This window comes from Herpailurus yagouaroundi, unplaced genomic scaffold (genome assembly GCF_014898765.1).
Source record: "Herpailurus yagouaroundi ecotype Mexico unplaced genomic scaffold, PumYag 203, whole genome shotgun sequence".
In the NCBI taxonomy this organism is placed as follows: Eukaryota; Metazoa; Chordata; class Mammalia; order Carnivora; family Felidae; genus Herpailurus; species Herpailurus yagouaroundi.
The window spans coordinates 18,114,348-18,137,448 of record NW_024412434.1 but is presented as its reverse complement, the minus strand read 5'-3'; the positions used below and the strand labels follow the sequence as shown (position 1 = coordinate 18,137,448).

The 23,101-nt window shown below is 43.2% G+C and overlaps 1 protein-coding gene and 1 long non-coding RNA gene across 2 annotated transcripts in view; one reads left to right on the top strand and one right to left on the bottom strand.

Moving 5' to 3' along the window:
• Nucleotides 1-13,124, bottom strand: part of ST8SIA6 (ST8 alpha-N-acetyl-neuraminide alpha-2,8-sialyltransferase 6) — an 89,774-nt gene extending 76,650 nt beyond the window's left edge. Inside the window, exons 1-4 of the mRNA XM_040450952.1 lie at nt 13,037-13,124; nt 11,843-11,940; nt 11,237-11,376; nt 9,775-9,864 (exon numbers count right to left, since the gene is read on the bottom strand). Coding sequence (XP_040306886.1) covers nt 9,775-9,864; nt 11,237-11,376; nt 11,843-11,940; nt 13,037-13,124 — 416 coding nt within the window. The remainder of the gene's footprint in view (nt 1-9,774; nt 9,865-11,236; nt 11,377-11,842; nt 11,941-13,036) is intronic.
• Nucleotides 13,125-14,597: 1,473 nt separating this feature from the next.
• LOC121014758 (uncharacterized) overlaps nt 14,598-23,101 on the top strand; it is a 20,813-nt gene continuing 12,309 nt past the window's right edge. The window contains exons 1-2 of the long non-coding RNA XR_005783410.1: nt 14,598-14,710; nt 21,040-21,258. This is a non-coding gene — a long non-coding RNA (uncharacterized LOC121014758). The remainder of the gene's footprint in view (nt 14,711-21,039; nt 21,259-23,101) is intronic.

The following is a 23,101-nucleotide window of genomic DNA, read 5'->3' as shown; positions in this document are numbered from 1 at the left end:
TCATCATTTTTCAAAAAATGTAAGCAGAAAACATTACACATAATCTTTGCCATACTGAAAAATGAGCAAACTAGCATTGATCATATAGCTAGATAGCACTTTTAGTACAGCATAATATTTTATCTGGGACACAACTTGATGAGAAGGATTGGGCTGGAGAAACTCAGAGAAATATTCAAGGGGAAAGGATAGCCTAGGAAAAAATGGACAAAACTAGAGATTCAAATTAAGGAAAAGAGAAAAATAACTATTGGTTTCAAAAGGAGTTCAAGTTTATGGATTTGTGGCTAATTTTTTAAGAGCTAGAAATTAAAGGTAGGATACAAAATGCTTTGGAGACCTAAGAAATATATTCATTCACTCATCTAATTATTCATCAAATATTTACCAAACAACTACTACGTGCTGAGGCCAGTGATAGGCACCCGGGACAAAAATGTGAACAAGCTCTTTGGAACCAGTGTGTTTTTTGTTATTGTTGTTGCTTTGTTTTGTTTTGAGGTATAGTTGACATACAATATTATGTCAGTTTCAGGTGTACAACATAGTGATTCAACACTTGTATACACTGAGAAATTACTACAGTAAGTCCAGATACCATCTCTCAACCAAAATTAACATTACTGACTCTCTTCCATATACCGTACCCTGTACCCTGTGTCTTATTTATTTTATAACTGTAAGTTTGTACTTCCTGACCCCTTCACCCATTTCAACCACCCTGCTCACCCCCCTCCTCTGTAGCAACCTCCCATCTGTTCTCTGTATCTTTTAAGTCTGGGTTTTCTTCTGTTTGTTTTTCACATACAAGTGAAATTGTGTGATATTTATCTTTGACTTATTTTACAACCTAATACTTCAATCCATCCATGTTGCTGCAAATGGCAGCATTCCATTCTTTTTTTATGGCTGTGTAGTATTCAGTGAGAGAGAGAGACAGAGACAGAGACAGAGACAGAGAGAGAGTTTGTAACACATCTTTATCCATCCAACCACCGATGTACACTTAGGTTGTTTCCACATCTTGCCTACTAGAAATAATGCTGTAATGAACATAGGGATGATGTATCTTTTACAATTAGTGTTTTCATTTTCTTCAGATACATACCCAATAGTGTAATTCCTGGACCATACGGTAGTTCTATTTTTCTTTTTCTTGAGCAGTCTCCATGCTGTTCTCAATAGATGCTGGACCAGTATACATTCCCACCAATAGTGCACGAGGGTTCCTGTTTCCCACATCCTGGCCAGTACTCCTTTCTTGTCTTTTTTTTTTTTCTTTTTTTCTTTTTTTTTGTCACTGAGCTGTGTGAGTCCTTCATCTACTCTGGATATTAACCCTTTTGGAAATATGATTTGCAAATATCTTCTCCCATTTAGTAGGGTGCCTTTTTATTTTGATGAGGGTCTCCTTTGTTGTAAAGATGCATAGTGTAGTCCCATTTGTTTATTTTTGCTTTTGTTTTCCTGGCTTTTGGAGTCAGATCCAAAACATACACATAAACACACACACACACACACACACACACACACACACACACACACACTCATTGCAAAGACTAGTTTCAAGGAGCTTACCACCTGTTTTCCTGTAGGAGTTTTGTGGTTTCAGGTCTTATATTAAAAACTTCAATCCACTTGAGTTAAAATTTTTGTATATGGTATATGATAGTGTCAACCTTCACTCTTGCATGTAAGGTACCCAGTTTTCTTGACACCATTTATTGAAGAGATGGTCGTTGCCTCATTGTATATTCTTGCCTTCTTCGTGGAAACTGATGGACTATATACGTGGATTTATTTCTGTGCACTCTATTCTATTCCATTGATCTATATGTCTGTTTTTGTGCCAAAACCATAATGTTTTAATTACTAATCTCTGTAGTATATAGATTGAATTCAGGGAGCATGATACCTCTGACATTGTTATTCTTTCTCTAGATTGTGGTGGTTATTAGTGATCTTTTGTGTTTCCATATACATTTTAGAATTATTTGTTCTAGTTCTGTGAAAAATGGCACTGGAACCTTGAAAAGGATTGCAATGAATCTGTGCATGGCTTTGGGTAGTATGGAAATTTTAACAATATTAACTTTTCCAATCCATGGGCACAAAATTTCTTCCCATTTATTTGTATCTTCTTCAGTTTCTTTCATCAATGTCTTACAGTTTTCAGACCATAGGTCTTTCACCTCCTTTGTTAAATTTATTCCTATGTATTTCACTCTTTTTGATGCAATTACAAATAGGATTGTTTTCCTGGTTATCTCTTTCTGATAGTTCATTATTAGTGTATAGAAATACAACATATTTTTGTATATTAATTTTGCATCCTGCAACTTTACTGGATTTATTTTTTAGTTCTAATAGTTTTTTGGTGAAGTTCTTGGGGTTTTTTATGTATAGTATCATGTCATCTGCAAATAGTGACAGTTTTAATTACCTCTTCCTTTCCGATTTAGATGCCTTTTATTTCTTTTCCTGCCTAATTGCTGTGATTAGAACTCCCAATACTATGCTGAATAAAAGTGGGGAGAATGGGCATCCTTGTCTTGTTACTGATCTTAGAGGAAAGGCTTCTAGGTTTTCACCCTTGAGTATAACAACTATGAGTTTGTCATATATGGCCTTTGTTACGTTGAGGTAATTCTCTCTATACCTTCTTTGCTAAGAGTTTTTAATATAAACAGATATTGAATGTTGTCAAAACTTTTCTCACATCAAGATACCATACGATGATTTTTTTGTTCATTTTGTTAATGTAGCATATCACATTGACTGATTTGCAGATGTCGAACCATTCTTGCATCCCTGGAATAAATCCCACTTGATCATGGTGTATACCCTTTTAATGTATTTCTCAATTTGGTTTGCTAATATTTTGTTGAGGGTTTCTGCATCTATGTTCATCAGGGATATTACCTGTAATTTTCTTTACTTTTTTTGTTTTGTGGTTAACCTTGCCTGGTCTGGCATTAAGGTCTCATAAAAGGGTCTCCTAAAATGAGTTGGGAAGTGTTCCCTTCTCCTCAATTTTGTGGAAGAGCCTGAGAAGGACAGGTATTAAATCTTCTTTAAATGTTTGGTAGAATTCACCAGTGAAGCTGTATGGTCCTGGACTTTTGCTGCAAGGTTTTTGATTAGTGGTTCAATCCCTTTACTCTTGACCAGTATATTAAGATTTTCTATTTTTTCACAATGCCATCTTGAAAGATTGTAAGCTTCTAGGAATTTATCCATTTCTTCTAGATTGTCCTGTTTGCTGGCATATAATTGTTCACAGTAGTCTCTTAAAATCCTGTGTGTTTCTGTGGTATCTTTTGTAACTTGTCTTTTATTTATGGTTTTATTAGAACCTTCTCTCTTTGTTCTTGGTGAGACTACCTAAAAGGTTTTTTTTTCCCCATCTTTTCAGAGAGCCAGCTCCTGTTTTTATTGATCTTTTCTCTTGTCTTTTTAGTCTCTATTTATTTCCAGTTTGAGCTTTAATGATTTCCTTCCTTCTATTAACTCTGAGCTTCATTTGTTCTTCTTTTTCTAGTTCCTTTACATGTAAAGTTAAATTGTTTATTTGAGATTTCTCTTGCTTCTTGAGGTAGACCTATATTGCTATGAACTTCCCTCTTAGAACCACTTTTGCTACATCCCATAGATTTTGGTATGTCATATTTCAGATTTTATTTTATTCTAATTATTTTTAAAATTTCTCCTTTGATTTCTTCTATGACCCAGTAGTTGTTTAAGTAACATGTTTATCTCCACATATTTGTAGTTTTTGCAGGTTTCTTCTTGTTACTGATCTCTAGCTTCATAACATTGTGGTCAGAAAAGATGCTTGATAGTATTTCAATCTTCTTTATTGTTTTGTGTCCTAACATGGAATCTATACTGGAGTATGTTCCATGTGCACCTGACAAGAATGTATCTTTTGCTGTTTTGGGATGAATGTTCTGTATATATGTATTTAATTCATCTGATCTAACATGTCATTTAAGGCCACTGTTTCCTTATCAATTTTGTCTGGATGATCTACCCATTGATATAAATGGGGTACTAAAGTCCCATATTATTATTGTACTACTGTCAATTTCTCCCCTTAGATCTGTTAATATTTGTCTTATATATTTTGGTGTTCTACATTGGGTGCAAATATATTTATAAATATTATGTCTTCTTGTCGGATTGACCCCTTTGTTATTACATAGTGCCCCTTTTTGTCTTTTATTACAGTCTTTGTTGTAAAGTCTATTATGTCTGATATGAATACAGCTATACCAAATTTCTTTCCAATTTCCATTTGCATGAAATATCTTTTTCCATCCCTTCACTTTAAGTTTGTGTGTGTCCTTCCTTCTGAAATGAGTCTCTTGTAGGCACTATATACATGTGTCTTTTTTTTTAACGTTTATTTATTTTTGAGAAAGAGAGAGAGAGAGAGAGAGAGAGAGAGAGAATGCACACAAGTGGGGGAGGGGTAGAGAGAGGGAGACACAGAATCCAAAGCAGGCTCCAGGCTCTGAGCTGTCAGTGCAGAGCCCAATGCGGGGCTCAAACTCATGAACTGTGGGATCGTAACCTGAGTTGAAGTTGAATGCTTACCTGACTAAGCTACCCAGGCGCTCTTTTTTTATTTAATCCCTTCATGCACCCTATGTCTCTTGACTGCTGAGTTTAATCCATTTACATTTAAAGTAATTATTGGTAAGCTGTCATTTTGTTCATTGTCTTCTGGCTGTTTTTGTGGTTCCTCTCAGTTCCTTTCTTCTCCTCTCTCTTCCCCTATGGTTTGATGACTTTCTTTAGTGTTAGATTTAAATTCCTTTCTCATTTTCTTTTGTGTATTTACTACAATTTTTGCTTTGTAATTACGATTAGATTCATGTATATCACCTTAGGTATATAACATCTTATGTATAGATTTTAAGTTGATAGCAATTTAAATTTAAACACATTCTAAAACTCTACATTTTTATTCCATCACTGCCACATTTTATATTTTTGAGATCACATTTTACTTCTTTTTATTTTATGTAGACTTTAATTATTGGAGTTTTAGTTGATTTTAACTATGTTTTTTAACTTTTATAATAGTTTTTTAAGTGATTAATACACTATCTTTACTATATATTTGCTTCTCCCAGTGAGATTTTTACTTTCAGATTTTCTTGTTATTAATTAGTGCCATTTCTTTTCAGCTTAAAAAGTCCCTTTTAACATTTCTTGCAAGGCCACCTTAGTAGCAGTAGGCATTTAGCTTCTGGGTTCTGGAAAACTCTACCTCTACTTCAATTCTGAATGATAACATTGTTGGGTACAGTATTCTTGGTTGTTTTTTTTTCTTTCCTTTTAGCACTTTGAATATATCCTGCCACTCCCTTCTGACCTGGCAAATTTTCTGTTGAGAAATCTGTTGACGGACTTACAGGTTTTCCCTTGTCAATAACAATTTGCTTTTCTCTTGCTTCTTTTAATATATTCTCTTTCTGACATTTTAATTATAATGTGTCTTGGTATGGATCTCTTTGGACACATCTTATTTTGGATTTTCTGGATTCTTAGACCTGGATGTCTTTTTCCTTTACCAGGTTGGTTAGGACATTTTTTAGCCATTATTTCTCCAAATAACTATTTTGCTCCTTTCTCTCCCTCTTCTCCTTCTGGGACCCCCATGATGTAAATGCTGTTCCACTGGGTGTTGTCCCTTAGGTCTCTTAAGTTATCTTCATTTTTTAAGTCTTTCTGTTTGCTGCTCTAAGTGTATTCCACTGCTTTGTCTTCCAGCTTGCCAATCTGTTCTTCCGTTTTATTCAGTCTGTTGCTGAACTGCTCTAGTGTATTTTTCAGTTCAGTTATCGTATTCTTCAGCTCTGTGACTTCTGTCTGGTACTTTCTTACATTTTCGTTCTCTTTGTTGACACTCTCATGGTGTTCATCCCAAGTTCAGTGAGCAACTTGATGGCCATTGCTTTGAATTCTTCATCAGGTAGATTATTTATCTGCATATCATGAAGGTCTTTTTCTGAGCTTCTGCCTTCTTCCTTCAGTAGGAACATATTTCTCTGTTTCCTCATGTTGTTTGACTCTGTGTTTGATTCTGTGTAGTAGGTGAAGCAGTTACCCCTCACAGTGTTGAAGAAGTGGCCTTGGGTAGGTGATGAACCTTCTTGTTCAACCTGGCCCTAGCTCTTGCACCTTTGTGATTGTCTAAACCACACAATTTATTCTTGATTTGTCTCTGTTTTTAAGAGTGTGCCAAGAACTGTGAGCGTTCCAAGGGCAGGAACCCCATTTAGCACCAAGTTTCAGGCTGACTGGAAGCCAGACCCTCAGGCAGCAGCTTCTAAAGTATGTGAATATATACACTCCTGTGGGGTCACAATCATGCAGGAGATCCAGAGGTGTCCTCTGGGCAAGAGTGCAAAAATCGGGGCTCAGGATGAGTATATAACCTTCTTACTGGGGGGTCTCATCAAGCTGCAGAGAGGCCAGGGTGCTGCTCAAAGATAGTGCCTCCCTGGAAGCACTTCCTCAGCCTCCAGATATGTGGGGAATCTAAAGCCTGTCCCTCAGGCTAAAGCTCCAGGCCGAGGAAGGAGGCCTTTTTCAGAGCATGACAGTTGTTTTTCAGTCTGCTGTCTGTGTGGTGCCCCAGGCGTGGTGGCCTGCCAGTAAGTACCCTCTGAATTGTTACCTTTCTGGGAAGCTTAAGGACTCCAGCCCCCTTGGCCACCATGGCCAGGCAATCAAAGGGTGTTCCCTGTGTGGACTGCATATTCCCACTGGCTTTAACTGGGCAGCCAGTGTTGGGGTTGGGACATGCTTGCTGACTTCAAAAAGGCAGCAGGAAAATGTTTTGACAATGTGCGCCCACCAGTGAGTTTCAGGAATAGTGGGATGTGCCTTGTCTGTGAGTGCATGCCAGCTCTTGGCTGGGTGCAGGAGAATACCATGACCACTCACACTCACCTGCCCCAGCCAGGGAGCAGGTGAGTGCTACAACCACCCACACTCTTTGGCTTCAGCAAGGCAACGGGATGGTACCACATCCCCAGAGCTCATAGTCTTAGACAATAAAGAATTGTGGTACACAGTTCTCATCCTGCTGTCCTCCAAGTGGCAACTGTTTAATTTTCTTTTATTTAAAACTGGACTAAAGACCAAAGGAGAAAAAGAGCAATTTCCCTCCCACTATGACTCTGTCTTCCTAGATTCTATTTTAGCAAACTGAAAGAGACAAACTGGCTGAAGAATGAGAAGATTCTAAGTCTTTAACAGACCATGACAAAAGACAGAGCTAAATAATTATTTCTAAGAAAATGAAATTACTTTTTATCACTATATATTGAATGGCCTTCCCGATTGTCCCCTGTAAATCCGTAATAATACCGAGTCGCAGAACACACAATTCCTGACAATAGACGATGCAGCTGAAAAAAAATTAGTCTCCTGTGTGCAAAATAACACTTTCATAACAATGGGCAATTCATGCTTGCTCTCTCTAGACCTTTGCCAAACAGAACACCAGCGCAGGCTAATTATGTGAGCTAGTCGAAAATTGTGTGCATAATGGAAATGCATCCCCCTAAAGAATGGCAGAGAAGAGGTCTTAGCACCAAATCCAAAACAATAGAAAAGTGAGAGAGCAAACATAAGGGCATGCACACAGACATTCTCATTAGCACACTGCAGCTAACCGTCCTTGTTGACACACGTAATAAAGTTGTTCAATTCTGGCCTTAAAAAAAAAAAAAAAAAAAACACCTTCCACGATTAAAGAATTTTCTCCCATGCTGACTCAAGTGCTTTGCTCCAACGCACAACTATGGATGGTCCTTACGTTGAGGACTCTTGTCACTTTGGGGAGCAAGAACAGTTCATGTCAGACAGAACGCTGAGGAAAGTCAATGGCAACTTTCACTTGCTGAGTCAGACAAGGAGTCCAACTGGCTTGTGACAGGGTAGAGCACGGACCAGCTTTTCAACATGCGCCGCAAGGCCGACACATGGAGCATGTGGCAGGTTTGGGATTCGAGATCCGTGGGACAAGTTTCAGAAAAAGGCCTGTAAACCCCCACACGCATCGAACAAAACAACAGCTACAACATGCCCAAAAGAGACGCGCTGCACCGTCGGTGACGCGTGTGCTACTTTAAGTCCATTCCCCAAATTCAATAAATCGATCGTGCAAGGAGGGAAGCCTTTCTAAGAGTTTCTTCTGGCCCATCTCTGGTGAGCAAGGGTCCTGGCAGAAATGATGGCCCACTCAGTTGTGTCATTTAAGAAGAGCTTAAAGAGGGACTTTTTCAAAAGGCTTGGGCTGGATGCAGGGAAACACAAGTACAATGCCAGGGGACTGTTAACAGCTTCTTCCTGAACTGAAGAGTCCAATGAAGAGAATGAAGGCAGAGGGAATGGGACAAAGAGGCACCTAACAAAAGTCACGACCTTCATTCAGGATGCAGCACTTTCCTTTGGTCAAGGAGGTAGTTAACCTAAAGCAACACCACCAAGCAAGATCTTTTTCCTTCCTCCCTCTTTCCATTCTCCTTCTAGTGCTCCCCTCTGGGTCAAATCCAAAGAAAACTAGATGACAAAAGGAGAAAGGAATATATTGATGAAGTTCTCATTGGTCAACATTCCAGGGCAAAGAAAGGCACACACTAAACTTAGGGAGAGGAGTAGATCAGGTGTGGCAGATGTAAGGTACGGGGCACAGTGGATTTTTCCAGAAAGCTTAAGGCCCATCCGTTGGAATTTAAGGAAAAGAAAACCAAAATTTTATTAGGGCTATCCTTTTGTAATTAACTGAGCTAACATACAGGATTGGATGGTCACACCTGATTAACTCAAATCAGGATCTTACCCAGGATCAGGCCTCGCTAACAATTTCAAGGATCCAGGCAATCAAGAGGCTCAGACAAAGAGAGACGCTCGGGACGTCAAGGGTGATCACCCTGGTACCGTCTTCCTGCACTGGATATGTTCCTCTGGCCCAGAATAGTAGCTGAGGTCTCCAAGTAAAATGTGTGGGGCTCCTTACACAGCAGGAACACTTACACTGTGAAACATTTCCCTTTTCTGCCCAAAGAGTTGGGACAGTCTGTGTGCCACTCTCCAGGGAGACCTACCTCACAGATCCTGGGTTCCCTTTAGTATCATCAACACTACATCCAACTCAGCTTTGCTCCTCTGAGGAAGATTACAGGTGTAACCACAGGCCCCCCTACCCCACCTGCCCAGCCTTCACCCAGCACTGTCAGATTCTGCTCCTTCCAGGTATAGTCAAGGCAATACCACCCCCATCAGTCTCAGGCCACCAAGGGCCCTTCCATATGCGAAGCTTGGAGCTTTTAGATCCACCTTCCCAGTATGAAGAAGATGGTATAAAATACAGGATTAGAAGCAGGGGGGAAGTTTAAGGTGACCTACAGTTAGGACGAGGGGTAAATCTGTTACCCTTCTGGATATAAGCAATTCAGTACAAATACATGCGCCTTTTTCTAGGATAGGGTCCAATGATGGCCTAGAAAAGTCTAGCCAGTAAAACTACATGGTGTTTTAGTGAACGTGGATCCAGGGACAGATACGTTGAATCCCCGCTACCCTGGTCTGCTCTGTCCACTCTCCTCGCCAGAGAGAGCTTCTCAGAGCCCAAGGTCAAGCCACAGCATGAACACAGTCTTATTTTCCAAATGGTTGCAAAGGTGCTGTAAAATATTTTGAATGCAAAAAACCGATTTTACAATTAAATTAAGTGTGAAAAGTAGAACTTACCTTTTTACTTTGCTAGATAAAGTCGCAAAGCCGTGTTGCAGACTTTTGCATGTTTCCGTCAGCCGGAGCGACTTCTCATTCAGATATGTGCTGTTTCATGAAAGAGATTTTAAAAAGATTGATTTAACATGAGAGGTATAGGATGTTGTTAACGAAATGCAGATTTAATTGATAAAGCACGCCCAAATGAAGTCTGAATTTCATTCCATAATGGATTTCCCCATGGAAAAGGAAATGGGTATTTTCACCTCTGACGGGTCTCAATTAAAAAAAAAAAAAAAATCTCGCACTATAAAGTCAAACGGAAATGAACTCTCTGTGGAAGACTTCATATTTTCAGGTTTTCATATTTTGTGGTTCGTATTTACAACGAACACATTATTGACTAGTTTTAAGACTGCATAGGACATAAACATTTTTCAAAGACATTGTCTCTGGCAGGAAGCACGCAGACACTGGAGATCAGTAGGTCTCTCCAAAAAGAAAGCAAGGGAAACCTGGCGCTTGATTTTTATAATGCTGTGATATAAAGGTCGGTTGCTATTGTTTCACGAACTTGGAAAATTGGAGTTGGACAGAAACCAAATTAAAAATCAAGGGAAGGAAATGGATTATGGAGTTGGGCGGCCTCATGAGCCTTGAAAACACACCTGTGCTATTTAATCACACCAGACCTCAGCTTCCACGTCTCTAGTCTGACCACCCCCCCCATTCTGTTATCGTCGTGATATATACATGATATAGAAAATAATGTAAAGCCCTTGGTACCATGACTGAAACAGTAAATCCTCAAAAAAAAAAAATATCCAGTATCACTTTCCTGAGACTCCCAAAATACATGTACAGTTCTGACTTAGCATTAAATGCATTTATTTATTCATCCTGAACATTTCTGCTGAGAACCTGGTATGGGCTAGGGGCAGGCACAGGATGCTTAGGCAGCTGTAACAGACAAGGGTCCTTTCCCTGACACAGCAGGCCTTCGGGTCAGGGAGAAAGATACTTGAACAAACAAAGAGCCACACAAATGAATACAGAATTAGGAACTGTCACTGGGATCATGAAAACAGCAGTGGATGTGACGGTGGAGTGTAACAAGGAGACCCTCCCCCACATCCTGAGGGGGCCTCTGAGACAGTGGTGCTTAGGGCAGAGATGGAAAGGATAATCTCCGTGAGCTGGGTGAACTTTGGGAAGTGGGGGGAAGGTTCCAGGTAGAGGAAAAAGCAGGTACAAAGACCCCAGAATGGGGGCCAGCCCAGAGTGTTATAGATCTATCCTAATAACATGGGGAAGCAGGAGAGTAATGTGACACTGATGTATGTTTTAAGAGGTTCGCCTCGCTGAGAAACGAAACGAGAGGTGATAGGGCTGCCAAAAAGGGGGGCAGGTTAGGAGAGAGAGGAGGGCGGTTTGTGTCACTAGTCAGGATACGGTGGACCGCGATGTGATCACAACACACCCAGCTTTACACGGCAAGGTCTGCCCCTCGATCGCTCGCATGCCCACCGAGCTACCCTGGGCAGCTGTGCTCCTTGTGATGCACGGACCCAGACAGCTCTGGTCCTGTGGCACCTTCATCTCCACAACCCGCTTCAGTACCTGCCGTGGCAGGAGAAGAAAGCGCTGGAAAGTCCGACCCAGCACCTGAATGCATTAGCCCAGCCAGCGCCAGCCACGGGCCCAACCTGATTGCAAAGCGGGAGTCACGAGCTGACAGACTTGAGATGGACAGGACTTTGGAATAAATTGGATATGGGAAGTGAGGGGAGCAGGAGGTGTGGAGGTAAAGATAGACACAAGACAGCCTCATAATTAATTCGCTGGTATGGTGCAGAAATGCTTTCTAAAAACACTGTCCACAGAGCACTTAGAGGCTCACAGAATCCCTCTCCATCCTGATCCGATTTTTCTCCCCCTCCCCCGCTGCCTTCCTCCTTCTCCCTCCTCTGCCTCCATGCCTGACCTTCTGTGCTTTCCAATTGTATCATCGTACCTTCCAAGGATTTGTTTATTTCGAATTTGCTGTGTATTTTATTCAGGCAGCATCGCTAATGAAGCGAATTACCCAGCCAACAGTGCTTTGAATTATGATGGCTTTGCAATATTGAATTGTGGGACTGTGACCAGGAGGCACCAATAAGGGTTGAGCATCCTCCAACTTGCCTTAAATTGGAGAGGATCTTTGTTAATAAAAAGTCAGAACAGTTTTGCCCAACTGAAATCACAGACAGACCGATGGAAAGCAAATGAGAGGATCTGGTATAAAGTGAAGACAGAGTAGAAAGTCATAGCAAAAAAACAGAGTCTGTAGTATCGGTAGGTCCAGGCTTGACCATTTCCTTTTTAAAAATCTTTACTCAATAGAGTAGTTATAGGGATGCTACAGAGGGAATGTCTGTGTCCCCCCAGAATTCGCATATAGAAATTCTGACCCCTTGGCAGGTGATGAAGGTCACGGAGGGGGGAGGGAGCCTCATGAATGCAATCAGTGCCCTTATAAAGTCAGCCTGACATGCCCAGTCCGGTCCCCTTCTGCCATGTGAGGTTACAGTGACAGGAAGACCGTCTCTGAGGAAATGAGCCCTCCCCAAATCTGAAGGTGCCACCATCGTGGACTTCCAGTCTCCAGAACAGAGACATGCATTTGGGTTGCTTATAAGCCACTCAATCTATAGTATTTCATTACAGCAGCCTCAACAGACTAAGACAAGGGCTTACACGGGTGTGTATAAAAATACACAGCAGTTGGGGCGCCTGGGCGGCTCAGCCGGTTAGGCGTCCAACTTTGGTTCAGGTCATGATCTCACAGTTCGTAAGTTCGAGCCACACGTCAGGCTCTGTGCTGACAACTCGGAGCCTGGAGCCTGCTTCCGATTCTGTGTCTCCCTCTCTCTCTGCCCCTTTCCTGTTGGCCCTCTGTTGCTCTCTCTCAAAAATAAATAAACATTAAAGAAAAATTTTTCAAAACCCACCCAGAAGTCACTAAATACATGGTCCCTTTGTATTCTCCTAAAGGCATCATTGTATTCCTTCCCCAAACCAGTCATGGTTATGAACACAGGGGTCAGAAACTTCTCCCACCCCTAGAAGCTGCTTCACCGTGAGAGGAACAGAAAGGGAAGTCCCCGGAGTTAGTTCTCTTTGCTTTCTGTTTTTTTCCTGTCCTCTTCTCATTCAGAGACTTCATACGTTTTATTCCTTTTCATCTAATGTCCTTAAAACCTGCCTAGGAAGGCATTAAGATACTCATAGACAGAACCTGTGAACTTCAGACATTTGTCTACATGAGGCATCTGATCGATACAGCCCCTTTTGCTGCCCTCTAGAGAAGTCTCCTCCTCGCGCATGGTGTTTTAAACTATGTTTGTTATTCAAGACAGAAATACAAATTAACAGAACTGCCATGTTTTGAAATGCTTGAATACCTGAGACCCTAAGAGACACCAGGAGTCCTGGGAGATGTGGAGAGCATTAGGCCTTCCAGGGAGAAGGTGAGATCATCTGGTTGGGCTAGCCCGTCAGACCTCTCTGCTGTGAGAATAAGTAAGAGTTAGATGTGGCTTGGATCTGAGAGCTTTAGGAGAACCACAAAAGAGTCCCTTGCTCTTTGGAGAGTAAAAGAAGAAACTTTCGCCGTTCTGATTTGAGAGAAGATATGACCCGGAGACAGACCCTATTTGAGAAGCTGGCCCCCACCGCCGATGAAGATAGACGTCTGAGTCCTCTCTAACTTCTGGATTTGGGGATATCTCTCAGACAAGTCAAAAGAGAAAAAATGATCACGGTACAAGTAGGGATTCTAAAGACTTGGAGTCAGAGCCAACCTGGCAGAGCAAGAGATTGCCACGAGACAAGTGTGGGCTGATATGTAACCCAGCAGGGATTCTCGGCAATCGGGTTGGAACAGCCCAGCTGAAAGCAGCAGGTGTCAGGGAGAACTTGAAAAGGGAAGCTACAGAGGTGAAGCACATCACAGCCTGCTGTGAGGAAGTTCCTAGGCAGGCAGAAGTCAGGACATCAATGGAGGGCCCCCCTGCCACAAACGAACTCAAGTTCATAGTCTGAGCAGTTGAGTCTAGGGAGAAAAAGCACAGGAATGAGGAGGGCTGCCAGATGAGCTCTAATAACCAAAACCCGTGGGGCCAGACTTTTTCGGGCTCAAAATAAGAATTCTATTTCTGTTGACTCAGACTTTTTTTTTTAATTTCAATTTTATTTCAATTTTTTGGTGAAGGCTCTTCTAACACACTTCTTACTAGAATTAGGTAAAGACAGGATTGGGCGACCTATGACCTACTGAGCTACACGGCTTGCTCCCAAGACAAGTCACAGAAGAGACACTGGCATGGGGAGCCTGGGTGGCTCAGTCAGTTAAGCGTCCCACTTCGGCTCAGGTCATGATCTTGGGTTCATGAGTTTGAGCCCCGTGTTGGGCTCTGTGCCGACAGCTCAGAGCCTGGAGCCTGCTTCGGATTCTGTGTCTCCCTCTCTCTCTGACCATCCCGGCTCAGACACTCGTGCTCGCTCGCTCTCTCTCTCTCTCTCTGTCAAAAATAAACATTAAAACAAAAATTAAAAAAAAGAAGAAGAAGAAGAGACACTGGCCATCCTCCTGGAGAGGCACTAGACCTTGGATCAAGTCAGTGCTTGCAGCCTCCCAGATCAGAGAGCAGAGATGGCTCTAACTACCCTGCCAATGCCTCTTTAATCACTCCATTATGAGATCACAGTCTCTGCTCATGAGTCACTGTGTGAGACTGCCTACCTACTCATTTGTGACATTCGTGGCATCCTTTCAGTGCTCTCAGTCGCCTGCTCCCTTGGCATTCTGTCACTTCACCTTGCAAAGCTGCAGTAATGGAGCACGACAGCCCCTGGTATACTACATGGCTGCACCTGACCCCTCAGGACTGCTGGGGAAAAAATCATACAGGTAGGTGGTTGGTGCCTTGATAAAGGCATGGTGCCTGATCCGTTCAGCCTTTTTCCACCTTGATGATAATGTTACATGTCGCCAGCTACCTTCTCTTCCCATTTCCCTCAATGGCTACCTACCCACTTACCGTTCTCTGCCCTCTGAACTTCTCAATCATGCGTCCCGTCTCAGAGAAAAATGTCGCTGCCACGTGTGAACTGATCTTTAGGGATCAGACATCCTTACTTTCCTTCTTAGAGGAAAAAGTCTCTCTGCTCCACAAAAGGATAATCCACCTGCCATCCCCTCCCTCCCCGTCTCCCCTGAGATCTGGACCCGCCCCCTTCATTTTGCTCTCCATTGAACCTTCACCCTTTCCCTCCCACTGCCCCCTCCTCCTCCTCAGGCTCAATTCTCTGCCATCTCAAGGTCAGAACCAAACAAAACTCATTCTGCTCTTCTCCTTTGCCTAATGCCTTGCCTCGCCTTCCAACTGTACCCCGCTGCGTTCACTTTTCTTTCCCCACAAATCCGCCAAACTGTTCTGGGGAGGCATCACCAAAGCCAGGGGTTATTTCAGTCCTCCTTTATGTCCCGCCATCTGAGCCGCAGACCCCCCACGCTGCACCTGGTTCCCATCACAGTCCTCTCTCCCTGTTCTTCAGGATTCTTCTTCCTGTTCTGCCTGTTACTTTTACATAACTGGCTGGTCTTCAGTGACAGCATTCCCCAGGACTCCCTCCAATCGCCTTGTCTCCTCAGCCAGCCTGCTTTCTCCAAACACCTCAACCAACCTCTCTCCCCCTTTGCTCCATCCTAACTGCCCCCTGGGGGTGGTGTTGCGCATGCACATTGGATCCTGTCATTTCCCTGGGCTAAGTCCATCTGGGACCCCCCCCCCCCAGCCACCTCAGGACAGGCTCCACACTTCTTGACTGGACCTACAGAGCCATCCAGGATGCAGCCCCAAAGACTCCGGGCTCCTCTTTCACCGACAGTTTGCTAACTGCTAAACGGTACAAATTCTCCATTCCTTGCAAGTCTTACATTATGGATTCTGATGGCTTGTATTATTTAATTATAGAATTTGTTTATTTGGGTCTGGCAACCAAGACTTCAGGCACATCTTCAATCACTTCAGTATATGTCAGAGGGAAAAAAAAAACTCTTTAATAAGAACTGGGGGGAAAAAACGTACACAGAAACAAGCATTTCTGCCATCATTATCTGTGTGGCTGATCTGCTTTTTAGAAATTCTGTCTCTTTAAAACAGCCTTGAGTCAAAAGCGATCACTTTACAAAGCCACCTGGCAAAATTTCACAAAATAGCAGGAAGCTTAAGGACCACACAGCTCCTGCAAGAGGATAAAAATTAAGCCTCTGAGGATGCAAAAAAAAAACCTCTTTAAAAAAAAAAAAGTGATTCAACCCCTACAAAATAATGTGCCCAGTACTCAGTGGGCAACCACCAGGACCTCGAAAACAGAGTTTACATCACCTTCTGAGCATCACTTGCAGTGAATGCCATCATGCCATTGTCCCCTGGAGAAGTAAAATATCCCAAAGAATAATGTCCGTAGGTGACTAAGGACTTTCAAGACCATGCAAATCCTTTGTCCGGTGGTCATAAAGGGGGCAAAACTGGAAGGTGTTATCTAGATGAAAAGCGTAAAACCTAATCAGTTTTACTCTCTCAGAAGAAAGAACGTTTTAACAGATGGAGAATGCAGCCTAAAACTGGAAAGAGCCCAATGAATGGGAATTTTCCCATTTACTTCTCAGGCTCCTTCCCTCCTCCCGGGAAGAGGAGCTATAAGCCAGGAGTGTCTCCTGACCACCACCGGAAACCCCCCTATAGAGACGTGTAAGAGGTGACAGTGACCACCTATGCTCTGACTTCAACGTCATCAAGCAAAGGTTCTAATTATTAACGTGCCCCCCCCCCCATAGTTTCCCTGAGAGACGAAGGCCAAGTACTCAGCCCACTGCATAGCTTGATTATTCTAGCAGCCTGGTTAACACAAGTCTGCCTTTACACACAGGAACTGGCCAAACCAAGTCTTGGCACCTTACAGAGATGAGGGGCGGACCCTGGGCTGCCTCTTTGTTCAGTCGTTAGCCATGTATCAATGGAGCCCATAGCCTGGGCCACTGGCAATGGTGGCTATCGGAGATAGGACAGTGGACAAGACAGTGTCCTTGCTGCCTTAAAGCAACGAGTCTGGTGAGGAGGACAGACAGGTAAACGCGCACTTATCAGGCTGACTTTGCAGAATGAGCGCTGGCTGTTTTCTGTAATATTAATTTCAAGGAACTGTGAATCTGTGTTTTGGCGGATGTCACGTAATTCAAAGTAACAGTAAATGCTCTTAAAATGACCAGGCAGAACTTCATTCTTTTCCACATGAACACTGCAGCCAACTGAAAATGCAGGTTTCTGCAAAACAATCTCTTGCTAACTTGGTTTCACCTTAATGTTTGCCTGTCTTTGGTCACCCTTGACAGAGATTAGTTGGGTAGCTCTCTCCCACTAAATCAGTAGCCATAATGTATTCTGGCCCCCTACCACTGTTGAAAGATAGCTTTCAAAAATGCAAAGTCATACATCTCATACAGATGTGAAATGAACACGCGTTAAAGATTTTGTTCTATTCATAAGGAGAGAATCAGTTCAAAGGAGAATCCACAGCACAGACACATTTATAGACCAGGAATATCGGGATGAATGTCCAAAGGGGGGCAAAACCAGTGGAGAGGGGGTGGGGAAATCAAGTGGACCTCTACCAGGTCGTTTGCATATTGCTGGTAGGACATCGTTTGCGTATTGCTGAGTTAACTATAACTTACAGAGTTGTGAAACTGCTCCCAAAGGATCAGGACCAGATAACTCCAAGGTGCGTTGTCTGAACAACGCAAACTTAACCAATGAAGCACAAAATTTTCCCTCGACCATTTACAAGATCGCTGCCCATCGCTATGATGTTGAAGGAAAGATCCACAGTAATGAACCTCATAGACTCCCACTTCTGGTAAATTTCAGCCCTTCCGCCCCACAGCTTGCCCCGAGGGGAACAGGCTGGCCAGGCGCAGGTGTGAGTCCTTTCGGGCAGACAGGAAGCACTAACAGTGAGTTACCAAAAGGACAAGTCTGATCCGGAGATTAATGAAAACTTCAAATCCAGATGGGCAACAGTAGGGTCAAAATAGAGATTAAATAAAATAGAAGCACGTTGGGAACAAAAGGAAGACAAGTGACAAGCATTGGAGCATTCGTGTCTCACTGCACTGTCCTTAAGGGTGAGATCCTTGGGGACTGGAGATAAGCTCACATGTGTGGAGTCGGGTGGGATTTGTCCACACTGTGGCATTTCTAAGTATTTATTTAACCCACCATCAATCAACAATATCTTCTTGCACGATACAGCCAAAATCATTCTGACTTTCTTAAAAGTCTATTTATTTATTTTGAAAGAGACAGACAGGGAGCGGGGGGGTGGTAGAGAGAGAGGGAGAGAGAGAATCCCAAGCAGGCTCCACACTGTCAGCTTAGAGTCCGATGCGGGGCTCGAACCCAGAAATCTGTGAGATCATGACCTGAGCCAAAACCGAGAGTCAGATACTTAACCAACTGAGTCACCCAGGCACCCCTGGTTTGATTTTTCTTAACATGCTTCAAATTTGAAAATCTTGGACAAACTAAGTATATTTTCAATACTAATATCTATACTCCTTGAAGCAAAAATTCCACTATGCTCTCCTGGTGAAGCATAAAGACAATGGCAACATCTATTGCGTGGACGTTAGGCACCAGGTGTCGTTTCAAACACTTCATACATATGTCACCTCATTTATTCCTCAAATAAATATACAAAGTAGGCACTCTGTCCATTTTACAGATGAGGAAAACAGCACGGTAAGATTAAAGGATGTATCTGTGCTAGTTAGAACTGGAGTTTTGAAGCCACGTGCTATCGCTCTGTGTTCTTAACCACTATCCGATGCCACTTCCACTAATGGGGGGAAATCTACCTTCAGTGGAGGGCTATTCACGGTCTATAGCAAGCACCACTTGCCCCCCTCCCCGAATCTGAACCTATGGGAGCTGAAAAGACCCTCTCCTTGATCAAACTGTCGTCAGGTTCCTTGAGCTTTTTCAACTAGACCCCGTCCTGGGGCATGTCCTTCAGAGTCCAATTTTAGCAAAGAATCCTGCTGAGTCAGTTTGGCCCGAAACCCTTACGCTCCACATGTGATCACCCTGAATATCTAACGCAATTCCTCATCCCCCACTGTTCCCCAGGTGATATCTGACCACCCTGGCCTGCCTTCAGGGAGAATCCTGCCAGGCCAGTTCAGCCAGAATGCCCCCTTACCCGGATGCCTCCTTTCAGTAAGTGTTCATCCACTAACCCCTGCCCCCATGTGCTCCTTAGCTATAAACTCCCCCATATCCTTGTTGTCCCCAGAGTTGAGCCCAATCTCTCTCCGCTAAACACCCCATTGTGGTGGCCCCCATACCTGTCCCGACAGAACTCTACAGTCTGCTTTACCGCCTTAACAAGTGTCATGAATAATTTTTTTTTAACAGAGCTATTTTGCAATTCTATAAATTGCAGCTAGCTGACAGCAATGCAAAATAATTCTTGTCAACAGGCATACAAATGAATTATGTCCAGTGGAGACACAACGCTCCCCCACAGAGGGAAAATTAGGTTTGCCTCTATTTGATCATTCGTCTCAATATTCCTGATCTATAAATCTGTCTGTTCCTTTGAACTGGTTGTAACACCTTACCAGTTTCTTTACGGATGAGTTAAACACAATCTCTCAAAGGTGTTCATTTTCCTATCTACATGAGAGGCATGATTTTACCTTTTTAACAAAACTATGTTCCAACACTCCAAACGAGAGTGTTGAAGACATTTCCGAACTGAATAAACAGATCACCCTGATCAAGAAGATACACTCTGGTGGCAAACAGACCACAGTTCAGAGCCGTGGCACGCTAGGCACTTAGCTCCAAGAAAGTTCTTTAACTCCTCTGTGCTTTCAGCTTCGTGCGCAAAATGGGGATAATACCGTCTGCAGATTTGATGCAGTTTGTAAGAGACAATGCGTGAACACGCTCAGCACAGTAAATGGAACAGAGAGCTCGCTTAAACGGGACTCAGCAGGAGCCCTCGCGGGGACTGTCATTTTTGAGGGTGCCTCTTAAAGCAACACTCCTGAAGCTGCAATGCGCCTCTGAATCACCTGGGAATTTTACTAAAATCCAGATTCTCAGTCGGGAGGTCTGGCATTGGGCCTAATATTCTGCATTTGTTTCTTTTTTTTTAAGTTTATTTATTTATTTTGAGTGAGAGAATGGGGTGGAAGGGGCAGAGAGAGAGGGAGGGAGGGAGAGAGGGGGAGAGAGAGAGAGCGAGAGAGAGAGAGAGAGAGAGAGGGAGAGAGAGAGAGAATCCCAAGCAGGTTCTGTGGTGTCAGCAAGGAGCCCAATTTGGGGCTTGATCCCATGATCCACGACATGATGACCTGAGCTAGAATCAAGAGCTGGATGCTCGGGGCGCTTGGGTGGCTCAGTCAGTTAAGCATCGACTTCGGCTCAGGTCATGATCTCACAGTTCATGGTTTCAAGCCCCGCGTCAGGCTCTGTGCTGACAGCTCAGAGCCTGGAGCCTGCTTCAGATTCTGTGTCTCCCTCTCTCTCTGCTCCGTCTCCACTCGTGCTCTGTCTCTGTCTCTCAAAAATAAACAAACATTAAAAATTTTTTTTTTAAATGAGCTGAATGCTTAACGCTGAGACACCCAGGTGCCCCCGAATATCCTGCATTTCTACCAAGCTCCCAGGTGATGCCAATCCTACTTGACTAAACATTGCACTTTGAGTGACAAAGTCTTACTCTTTTTTTAAGAGACTCTTTTTTATGATTTTTGTAATGTTTATTTATTTTTGAGACAGACAGAGCACAAGCGGAGGAGGGGCAGAGAGAGAGGGACACAGAATCCGAAGCAGGCTCCAGGCTCTGAGCCATCAGCACAGAGCCCCACACAGGGACTGAACCCACGAACCATGAGATCATGACCTGAGCTGAAGTCGGACGTTTAATCGACTGAACCACCCAGGTGTCCCAACAAAGTCTTAAGCTTGATCGATGATCACGTTCTTCTACCCTGATTGTTTTCTCCTAATAGCCTAGAATAAGACTTTCAAGAAATGCAGGACTGCCTCACAGCCAGTAGCGTTAGCGGGAAAAACGATGAAATAATTTGAAAAATTACAAGAGTAAAGTGAGCTAAGTTACCATGCCACTAACAAGAGTTTGTTGCGGTTTTTAAATTTTCAGATGAAAAGCTCAAGGAGGGAAATAATTTAAGAGGAGATTTATGGTACTGAGAACATTTAACATGATTGCTTTTCTGAGTCAAGACACAGCGCTCAGCCTCCCGGGAGCTCTGCTACAGAGAACACACAACCAGCCTCCATTGTCACTGATACTTCCATTCGGCCCCACCACCCCATCAAACGCAACCTTCCGATGGGGACTGTTCCAGAAAACTGGACGGTAAGTGAAGGACATGGCCTTTTCTGAGAGAATGCCAATGGACGTGAGTTGCAAATGTATCTAAAATGGCATTTAAAATCCATGTTTAAGGGGCGCCTGGGTGGCTCAGTCGGTTAAGAATCCAACTTCAACTCAGGTCACGATCTCGCGGTCCGTGAGTTTGAGCCCCACGTCGGGCTCTGGGCTGATGGCTCAGAGCCTGGAGCCTGCTTTGGATTCTGTGTCTCCCTCTCTCTCTGCCCCTCCCCCGTTCATGCTCTCTCTCTGTCTCAAAAATAAATAAACGTTAAAAAAAAATTTTTTTAAATAAAATCCATGTTTAAGTGTCCATATGAGCTATGCAATCTCAATCAAAGCTCTTCATCCCAACCAAAAAATAAACAAATTTCTCTGTCAACTAAGTATTTCGTCAGTAAACCTTGGAGAAGTGAATAGTAAGATAAAAATTTAACTGGGGGGGGGGGGCGCCTGGGTGGCGCAGTCGGTTAAGCGTCCGACTTCAGCCAGGTCACGATCTCGCGGTCCGTGAGTTCGAGCCCCGCGTCGGGCTCTGGGCTGATGGCTCAGAGCCTGGAGCCTGTTTCCGATTCTGTGTCTCCCTCTCTCTCTGCCCCTCCCCCATTCATGCTCTGTCTCTCTCTGTCCCAAAAATAAATAAACGTTGAAAAAAAAAATTTAACTGGGAAAATAACTTTTACCTGTATTCCATGCTGAGTCTATAGTGGTGTCTGAGGTAGCCATATGGCCACCGGATAACACTTAAGAATTTAAAAATATGTGGGGTGCCTGGGTGGCTCAGTCGGTTAAGCCTCTGACTTTGACTCAGATCGTGATCTTATGGTCTGTGAGTTCGAGCCCCGCGTGGGGCTCTGTACTGACAGGGCGGACCCTGGAGCCTGCTTCAGATTCTGTGTCTCCCTCTCCTTCTGCCCCTCCCCTGCTCGTGCTCTCTGTCTCTCAAAAAATAAATAATAAACATTAAAAAAAATTTTTAAATATGTAAATATTTGAACCACAACTACAGTTTTAAAATAATCTTAGTCATGAAAGAGTAAAATCTGCCTTATAACCTGTAGGTCCATAGTTCATTTTTATAAAATCATACTTCATATTCATTTTCAGGAAAGCATTAGGGTCAAACACTAGGAACCTCCTGAAGACGCTTTTACAGACTCTTCTTTAAAAAACAAAATGAACAGGGGTGCCTGGGTGGCTCACTCAGTTAAGCGTCCGATTCCGGCTCAGGTCATGATCTCACGGTTCATGGGTTTGAGTCCCACGTCGGGCTCTGTGCTAACAGCTCAGAGCCTGGAGCCTGCTTCAAATTCTGTGTCTCCCTCTCTCTCTGCCCCTCCCCTGCTCATGCTCTGTCTCTCTCTATGTCAAAAATAAATAAACATTAATAATAATAATAATAATAAGCAAAATGAACAAAGGTGGTGCAACGGTTTCTGATCATCGGAGCAAGGAGAAATTAACTCAATACAAACTATGGCAAAGACTGGGTACCAACGTGGAGGAGCTGCCTAATCAATATTGAAGCTCCAGGGAAATAATATGCTATGAGAACATAAATATCCCCAAAGCTAGGCACTGAACACATCTGAGCAGTGAGCAAAATCCTAATTTACTGGTTTAACATTAAAAAAATAGCATATGGTGGGATGCCTGGGTGGCTCAGTTGGTTAAGCGTCTCTCGGTTTTGCTCAGGTCATGATGTCGCGGCTTCCTGGGTTCAAGCCCCACATCGGGCTCTGCACTGGTAGCATAGAGCCTGCTTGGGATTCTCTCTTTCTCTGTCTCTCTCTCTTTCTCTCTCTCTCTGCTCCACCCCTACTTGGAC